The sequence below is a fragment of the Rhodamnia argentea genome, chromosome 10, assembly GCF_020921035.1.
Source record: "Rhodamnia argentea isolate NSW1041297 chromosome 10, ASM2092103v1, whole genome shotgun sequence".
In the NCBI taxonomy this organism is placed as follows: domain Eukaryota; kingdom Viridiplantae; phylum Streptophyta; class Magnoliopsida; order Myrtales; family Myrtaceae; genus Rhodamnia; species Rhodamnia argentea.
In genome coordinates this window covers 13294300-13303879 of record NC_063159.1, presented here as the reverse complement: position 1 = coordinate 13303879, position 9580 = coordinate 13294300, and the positions used below count along the sequence as shown (strand labels likewise).

The following is a 9580-nucleotide window of genomic DNA, read 5'->3' as shown; positions in this document are numbered from 1 at the left end:
ATTTGTTAAGCGACAAATCCTTATTAATAGATAAAACTTAATCAATAGTGTCCAAATTACTGTTATTTACACCTACAACATCATATGTAGAGTCAATTCTAATTCCTTTGTGTTTCTTGTTCTTCAACTTAAGGCAATCGATTCTAAGATGACTTCTCGTGCCACATCTCCAAGGGATAACACCACTAGTCTTAGAATGACTTCGATTGTTCAAGTTTGCACTATTTCTACTAACATGAGTACTAGTTCACCCATTACCTTCACCTACTAAAGCAACAATAAGAAATTCAATGGATTCTCTCCCACGGACGTCTCATTCAAATTCAAATTGTGAACCCCGTCAAAAGTCGAGCTTGTTGGCCCATAGGAATTACTAATAATAGTAACAATAGTATTCCAATTATCAAGCAATAATGATAATAGAATCAAAGTATGTACCTCATCATTAAAGTCAATCTTATCCAAACTCAATTTACTAATGACCGGATTAAATTCATTGCCATGCACATTAATCGACACACTTTTACCCATCTATAAATGAAATAGACAACGCATCAAGTAGACCTTATTGATCGCAGGAGGCTTCTCATACATATTTGACAAGTCGTTCATAAATCCCGTTGTTGTTTCCTCTCTCATGATGTTAAACGCAACATTACGAGCCAATGTTAGTTGAATGATACCCAATGCTTGTCTATCCATCAAATTCCGATAAGCTTCCTTCATGTACTTTGGCTTTTTCCAAGACATGGTTAGTTACGGATTTTTTTGGTATAGATAATTCTCAATTTGCATTTTTCAAAAGCCAAAATCCTTCCTATTAAATCTATCGATTCTCAATTTTCCTTTTTCTATTGCCATAGATTCACTCCAACTCAGCCAAGCTTGGTTCTGATGCTAGTTGTTAAGGAAAAGCAAGCGATTGAACAATAAATAAACAAAACAAGGAAATAAATTGGACACAAGATTTATGTCATTTGATTGGTGTGACCTACATCCACAAGAAGAGTAGCACATGTTTTCACTATTGATCAAGCCATAAAATAGAGATTATAACCACATTTCAATCACTCAAACACTCTCCGCATTTTCCAACCCTTAATCACACCCGATAAATCACACTATGTTTGTCCATCATATTCCCTCACGAAATAACTTCTTAATCTCACAAAAGAATTAACGAATTTTACCCATAAGACTTAATTGCCTTCAACTCTCTCGGATTGCTTTATGGCATAATTCACTAGTAAGTAGCCCCTTTGATACTCTTCATAACGAAGATATTTCCTATATGCAAATAAGAATCGGATCGGAAATTAGGAAACTCTAAATTAGAATAATTATTCAAGTCAGAAAAGGAAACCTTTTTAATTTAGGAATTCCACTTGGATTAGGAAAGTTACCCTTTTGGACTCAAATTTGAAACATATTCTAACCACATTTTATCCTAATGGACCAAGCCAAGGCTTGAAATCTTGAAGGCAGTAATGAGAGCATATGAGCTATCTTGCATCTCGACGACTCACCCAAAACTGCAAAAAAGAATAGCTACTCGTGAGCTAATATGGTTGGGATGCCAAGTCAAGTGCAGGGCAAACAAGAATACGTGACAAGATGATGTAGATGCAAAGGAAATATGAGGCTTAGTACGGTAGCTCAGGATAATGGCCAGTGCAGTTTGGCCGGACAAAGAGGCAGCAACCGTCCGCTCATTCCGCTTTAGAACGGGCCGGCACTCACCCTGCTTCATCTTTCCACCAACCACTTAATAGCTTAAGAAATCCTTGGCCAGCGTCTAAGCTCTGATAACCACGAGTTTCCAGCCATGAACAAGAGAAACCTCGTCCAATGGCATTATGAAAACTTGCAATATCCTCCACCCTTTTAGCCAAGATTCAAGGGCCGGCGGACTGCGATACAACTATCAAGACTACAAAACTTGCACCGATAGGAACAGTAGAAGAGCAGATTCATCTTGTCCCAGAAAACAGCAGATAAATATTCTTGATCCTGATCTACAAGTACAACAAAGCATCCTCTCAGGATGAGATGAGCCGAAGCTCATCTTAGAAAAAGCCTAAAGTTTTGCAAACGAGGAGTTGCTCATTTCGCGCAAGGAGCTCTATGCAGCACAGATAGAAATGTTTCACCATCTCAGCACTTATAACTGATGCTCAAGCCATAACATGACTTTCCACGTTTAGCAGGTCAAACAAGGTCTATTTTTTGCTGCATATTTTCTCCAAGAAGAGAAGAAGGAAGAAAGAATTTTGAAGTCGAAGCGACTATAAGCATCATTGAGGCCATACCAAAGCTGACAATTCATTGAAGTGCCAGGAAGTTAGAGGAAAATTTAACACGAAAATTAATACAGATGCACCCGTCATAAGTCCTCCGAACAATCCTAAATGATGCAGAGTACTAGTGAACTAAATTGTCACTCTAACATCAAAACGTTGTCCCCACTAGTACTTGGGGAAAAACTATGCCACTCAACAGTGAAGACAAAAAGGAAACCAGAACAAATGAAGACACACTATAATCCTTCAGACGGTCGCGAATGCTAGACATTTCATTGAAGTACCGCAAAGCCAAGAGGAAAGTTCAATGCAGGCGCTCAATAAATCATCGGAGTGATCCAAAAGTGACCTAAATTTTTACACTAACATCTGATCAGTGTCCCATTGGTCCTTGGCCCTGTGATAGTGAAGGTAAAAACTGAAAGAGCTTATACTGTGTTTAGTCTTCATATCCCGACCACATTGTATGCTTTGAGATTTAAAAATTGGCAGAACTTGTGCACGTGAAGGTACTGATTGATCTTCCCAATGGGGTGACAATTTGGTGGAAGACTTTTCGATGTATGAAGGTGCTGATCTGATTTTTATGTTCTTCTTTAGATTTTTCACCAGGACATCATATACTTGCACACATTTTTTTGACGGCGAGACCCATCGTTTTAGAGATAATTACTAAAGCCCAAACTTTGATTGAAGCAGACAAATCCTCAGAAGATTAATACACCTAACCTAGTTGCTGGTTATGTACGGTAACGCGATCCTACAACGTAAACCAATGTTGCAGTTTCTAGTACTCTGCTGCACAGGCCTACTTTGAGCAAAATGCAGGGCAAGGGATTAACTAGGTTGAAGCAGAACAATTACTCATGAAGGCAATGAGCCAGGAGAAACACTTGAGTGGCGTAATACGAATGATGCGGATGTCACTAGTAGTGCGTTTTTGGATTGATTGGATCGGCATAAATCCAATTGGAAGGCGAAACGGTGTTGTGGCTAGAATCGGTGGATCGGGGTTGATGGCATCGGATTGAGCTCAAATTCGGTCGGCTGAAGTGAAATGGCATCCCGATCAATATTCACGCCTTTGGCCATTATCGCGACCTAAAAATTGATTTTTTCAGGTTAATGGATTATTAGGTTAATTAGATTAACTAACCTAATTCGGACTCTCACAAGTCCTACCGAATCGCAATTTAGGTTCAATTACACGCCAAGATTTTAAATTGGAGCCGCCACTAATCTTTTATGGTAGGTAGATTAGAAACCTAAATAAAGTATTCGGGAGAAAATACTTTATTTCATATGAACCAGAGATTAAATGGATTCGGGGACTTGGTTATATTAACTTTTCAATTAATGCCCTTTCGGTACCCGATTTTCATGAAAAATCCTTAGTTTGATGATTTGAATTTTTTTTTTTTTGGTTTTCTTTTATTAAATGCAATGCTAATGCAATCTACCTATATGACATGTGAGATGTAATGACATGGAAAAAATACGTGACATGGCATAATGACGTGGCAAATATGCATGACAAGGAAAATATAATAATGCAAACTAAACTATAATGCTATGCAGCGTGGATGGTATTGTTTGGTATATTTTTGTGTATTTTCGGATTCATGAAAAAATAAAGGTAAAAACTACCTAATGTGAAGTAACATCTAATTTAACTTAAGAAATTGATTTATCAAAGTCCTAATTTTATTAGACATTATTTTCATGCAAGAAGTGAAGAGAAATGTGATTAAGCTTAAGAAAACGTGACATTTTTTTTGGGATTTTTTTAGGAAATTATTTAAACCATGAAAACAGTGAAATTTGAACAAAATAAACAATATTGCCCATAAAACACCTTTAAATCCGAGATTCTGATTTTTATTCACAACATCCCCGAGATTAGGGTTAGCAAGTGAATATATTATAGAATTACCGTCGTCCCTATTACATAGGGCAAACCTTGAAATTCTATTTAGAAATTAGCAATCCGTTCCTCGAGATCGAGGATTTGATATCTAATTCACACGTACGGGCACAATCGTACTTTGAGATCAAAGTCATATGTTGCCTTTAATGTACGTTTTTCGAGGGACAAGACACAATTGGGGAGCATGTGTTAAGGGCAAGATTGTTTATTTAAGTGCAAATTTTAACAAACAATCAATCACATGAATAAATAAATATGCATAAGGACATAAAATGCAAAAGTCAAGGTTGATTGAAGGTGATGCACCGAAGCAACGTCTCAAAAGTCTTTTGGTAGTCAATTAAAAGTTTATTCTTTTATGATCAAAAGGGTTTGCTCTATCAACTTTTAATGATAAATTGATACGCGTTCAGCAAGATACAATAGTATAAGTGCAAGTTATCGGCTGAATAAGCATAAATCCACAATCTAAAGTTGCAACATGTTACCTTTTCCAAAAAAAAAAAAAAAAAATTCTGCGCTGCGTGATCCGTCCAAAATAGCCGCTTTTTAGCTCAAATTTTCAGCAAATCAAAGCTTCTAAATAGCCAAGACTCCACCACCAGACGTAGCTTTGTTAGATCTCAAATAACGACAAAAGAACGAGCTGTTTTACCACCCAAATAAGGCTGATTTGAGCGTGAACAGGAGCTGGACAACAAAGTGTTGTATCAATAATGCCTCGAGATCTATTCGAATCGTGCTTCGGGACTCCATGGCTGGGCGGAATGGTGAACTGAGGCAAAGAAATGTGGTGCTTGGCGGTGGATAATGAATAGAGCTTCGGTGATGCGTGGATGGTAGTGCAAGTCGTCGGATGGGATGTTCCTTGGTCGAGCACCTCTTTGATCACTCTCTCCTTTTCTCGCTCTTAATTTTCTGAAAATCCCCCCCAAACCCTTGTGCAAACATTATATTATATAGGTCGGCTCACTGACTTCCTCTCGAAGGCTTCGAATATTTTCTTTCCTTTCTTCCGTGATCGTGCAAATATTCCAACCTATCTCCTCATTCTCTTGGTTTTCTGTTTTGCCTCCTCTAGCCATTAATTCACGTGTATAGGCCTCCATTTTTCTGCATGAATTGCTGAAAATATATTCAATTGCTTGCCCTCACCAAAAATTCAGCGAAGATATAAATCTTTTGTCTCTTTGCATGCCAATAACCCAATATTTATTCAGCCCATATTTCCTTTTGTCTCATCTAAGAATATATTTGTCTCATCTTTCCTTTTCTTGGCCGAATATATGTTATTTGTATACAATTCAATTAAGATTTGCAATATAACCTTTGGCCATGAGAGAAAAGCAATGGGTTAGGCCACATTTCCAATTCATGTGGGCTACGTCCACTTAATTAAATTAAGAACATATAATCAAATTCAATCGATTGCCGCCGATGCAGATAAATGCTAATGCAAATGCGTGAACATAAAATTGAGAAACATTAAATATGTTATGCATGAAAATTATTTTTGGCGAGAACTAAACGAAAATTTAGGTGTCAACAGCCATGACTAACAATAGATTTTGGCGACTTGGGAATGTCTAGATGGGTTTTTCTATTTTTTTTAGTATTTTTTGGGATTAATTTTATTTCAGTGGCACTTTTGTAATTTTCTGTTTTTTGATATTTCGAATCCTAGTTGGACTATGGTTAGGATAACACCCTATAAAAGGTGTTTATCACGTTTTTTTGGAGTAGCTCATTAATAATATTCACAGACTTTTCGAAATTTCTCTCTCTTTAGTAAGGATTTACTTGCGGTCTTCGTTTAATGCTGCGTCAACGAATTAGTCCACGCAATGCGTCAAAAAGGAACTTCAAAGTAAAACTACTCATGAAACCATGACGGGCCGATTCGACCCATCACAAAGCAAGCCACAAGTTTCCCAGCTTCATAACTAGGCCGGGAATGGTCAAGCCAAGAAGAACGAAGAGATATCTCACCGGACATCCCCACCATTCAGTTCGACAGAAACCCCCAGATGCTGCAGATGGCAAATTTGTGCGCTCGAACCGACACGATCCCGAACATTACCCTGCAAATGGAAAACTAGTAATCGCTGCATCGACGCCAAACCTTGGCAATTCACAAATCAGCAGATAGTTTAAATCTACTGCGTATTGATTCCTCTGAGGCTCCATAGCCGAGCCGACCAAACCCGCGAATCATACTTCCACGATACGTCACAGAACTTTGGAGACGGACTTATCTCTAAACCAATGAAAATCAACAGCCCCAGTTTTCCCGTGGATCATCCACAACACAGAACCATTGTTTGTCAAGTTTCAATTAGGCTTGAATTCTTAAGCTCCCTAACCAATCACGGTAGATTTTAGTGTCCAATTACGCAGCAACATCCATTATTTGAAGTGCATTTTCCTTCGACCACTTTTTGGCTGCTGCTCAAAAGTGGATGAGAGTGGCCATGGCAAATATTTTAGTAACTTATCTCTTCATTCTGTGCAAGTTTTTTGGCGGACAAAATGAGGAACCCGACCGACCCCATTAGCGTGAAAATTTGCGAAATCCCTATGCTTGGTCCGACGAAGAAAAAAAGTGGTATTAAATTTGAACCATTGGCGATGGCCCGGCGGATTCTCCATCCAAGCTTTTTAGTCGTCTCCTCACTTTTTTCTCTGGTCCCCAACAAGTTCAAATCACCAAGAAAGCTGCCCTGAAAATTCGTGCATAGTGGGACGGTGGACCAGCTTCTTTTTTATTCCTTTTTGGCCTATTTAACAGGAGTATAGTGTCTACAATTCATTTGGAGTCTTATTTTCGCCATTCCTAAGTCGACAAAAGTTTCTGTGTAATTATACGTTTCTTCGTTGATGAATTCTAGATATCGACATTGCACGTATCGAAATTTTAATCAAATGTACGTCGAATGATATGCGTCGATCGACTTCTTCGATCAAACAATTTCCGGCGCACCTCTTTCGTATTATTTGCAAGACAGATCGGTATTCATGGTACACGATTTATTTGTCTCAAAGCAACCTCGGATCCGGCAGAGATCCGACTTACTGTAAGGGTCAGCGACTTGACTTGCCACTGTACTTAGTCAAATCAAACTGAGTTAGAGACGGCACAAGACTTTTCCTCCTTCGTTTGGCGGAATCAACGAGAAAAACTTCAGGTATTGCCAAGGAAACATCCAAGGACATAACGTGAAGGGAGTGGCAAGCTACGACTTCTCTTAGCAATGATAATAGGTAAACGCGTGGTCGGGACTGGGAACCGTCAACTGGGGTAGATATCTCTGCGTTTCTTGCACTGCTGAATTTGGTTTTCTCACTTTACAATTGGTTGGTCTGCAAGCTTAAATTGACCCGAGCCGGCCGAGGCTAACCGGTCATGAGCTCGTGTTCGACGGTCGATGCGGCCCCATCGTGAGCTCGTGTTCAGTGGTTGTGCTCGTGTTTGAAGAGTTTATTATTTTTCTTTTCGTTTTTTGGGGTGGTCGATGACATTATTTAACTTTTTTTTTTTAAGTTTGGCATTCTCTTACCATCAATTGATTACCTAGTCAGTCTCAACCAAATTTGTTAGCTATCGAATTGGTTCGATTATGGTAGTTATGGTAGTTTTTAGATTCCTAATTGCTACCATCTGTTAGACTCGAAAGGATGATGTTCACCAACATTAATGTCCATCCGGATGCATGCCTAAACCTAACTATTTTTTTTTCTAGAGAACTACTCTTCGGACAACCGATCGACATCACAGAAATCCCCAACGAAATATATCATGTCACGAATTATAATTGAAAATTTAAATAAGCAATTTCTATGCAAATTCTTACTGTATCTTTTCAAACATCGTTCAGTACATCACTCTTGGTATCTCTAACATGATCCGTAACACTAATCACTCACGAGTCTGTCCTGACGAGCACGTTACTCTTTGGCATCCCCGGTAGGTCACCATTAATGTGGAGAACGTGGTCGTGATTACTCCGTGGTCTTCAAAAAGTACAATCAACGGTGCAAGGAATCTCTCTAATACCGGAAATAATTAATAGATAAAGCTTAAAGAGGCAAACAGAGAATACGGCCATGGAATTAGACCGAAGGACTTCTTTTGCTAGAATGCCCTCCTTCGGCGACAGCTCCTGAACATGGTCAATAATGGAAGACGTAGACGTTGTACTCCACGACCGCATCGCCGGTCTGGAGGTCGAGCCAGTGCGTCCTCGCCTGAGCGTACCCGCGCGCAAACCGGAAGAGCCTGCTCCCGCCGACAATCGGCATCTCCCTCACCTCAGAGAACACTGCGTTCCGGCCGAGGACGCTGAGCGTGCTCCCGTTGTACTTCCCTTCGGTGAAGACATAGTTCTGCACCATGAGGAGCCCAACGTCGTGCTGCGAAGCCAGTGCGTAGATCCCCTGGGCCCGCCCGACCTCCTTGGAGCTCATCTCGGGGCCCTCGGTCAGTGGGTCGTCGATCATGACCACAGCGCCGAAGAGCGTGGTGGACGTGTTGGTCATCTGGGCCTCGGCGACGCGCACAGCGGTCGGGTTGCGCCCGCTCACAATGTCGTGGAAGTAGAAGTGCAGGTGGCTCAGCTTCTCCTTCCTGAGGCCAAGCTCTTCCGGAAGCAAGCTTCTTGAGAAAGTGTGAGAATTTGCAGTGAAGAGAATGGCGGAAGTGCAGAGGAGAGAGAAGATGATGAGCTTGGTGATGCAAAGAGCCATATTGGAGACAGAGAGATTTGAAAAGGGCGGTGTTGTGGGGGGAGGCTTTTATGAAGGAGGGTAGCGGAGAAAATGGGTTTTGGTAGAAAAGCAATAGAGTCATTTCGCATTTATCACGGTTGACTTACAAAACTAATGAACAAAGTGATGCAACATATTGTGAACGGATATCGATCGTAAATGTGTCAAATGAGCTGCACACCACATCTAAATAAAAGTTTGGCACCTTTTCTCATGGAGAATTACCAAAAAAAGTTCAAATTTATTGAAATTGTGCCTATTCAATCCTAAACTTTTACCAATTCGGTCTTAAACCTTTTGTATTTATACAAATTCGGTCTATTTGGCTGGCCGGCCCTCACATCCGTGGTCACCGATTCGCCGGTTCGCCGACCCCTAGCCGCCAATCACCGGTTCTTGACAACCCAAAAACATTATGTTGCTATTGTCAGAGTCGTGGCGTCCCAGGCTCGCCACGTCCATTAACGAATAATAGTAATTAATTAATTAAAGGCAATTACACAAGCAAATTACCAAAACACAACACTTTATTTACTAAATACCGATAAAGGTCGAATCAGTTTTAAGTACAACAAGGGAGAACACACCG

At 40.1% G+C, this 9580-nt stretch overlaps 1 protein-coding gene across 1 annotated transcript; it reads right to left on the bottom strand.

Moving 5' to 3' along the window:
• Window positions 1–8210: 8210 nt before the first annotated feature.
• Window positions 8211–9023, bottom strand: LOC115731861 (dirigent protein 22-like). The gene has a single exon (XM_030662538.2). It carries the CDS (start codon window positions 8968–8970, stop codon window positions 8398–8400), a length of 573 nt encoding a protein of 190 aa, XP_030518398.2. The 5' UTR covers window positions 8971–9023; the 3' UTR covers window positions 8211–8397.
• Window positions 9024–9580: the final 557 nt, after the last annotated feature.

Excerpts from the sequence above, each read along its gene's own strand:
- LOC115731861 (XM_030662538.2), bottom strand. The coding sequence starts at position 8,970 with ATGGCTCTTTGCATCACCAAGCTCATCATCTTCTCTCTCCTCTGCACT.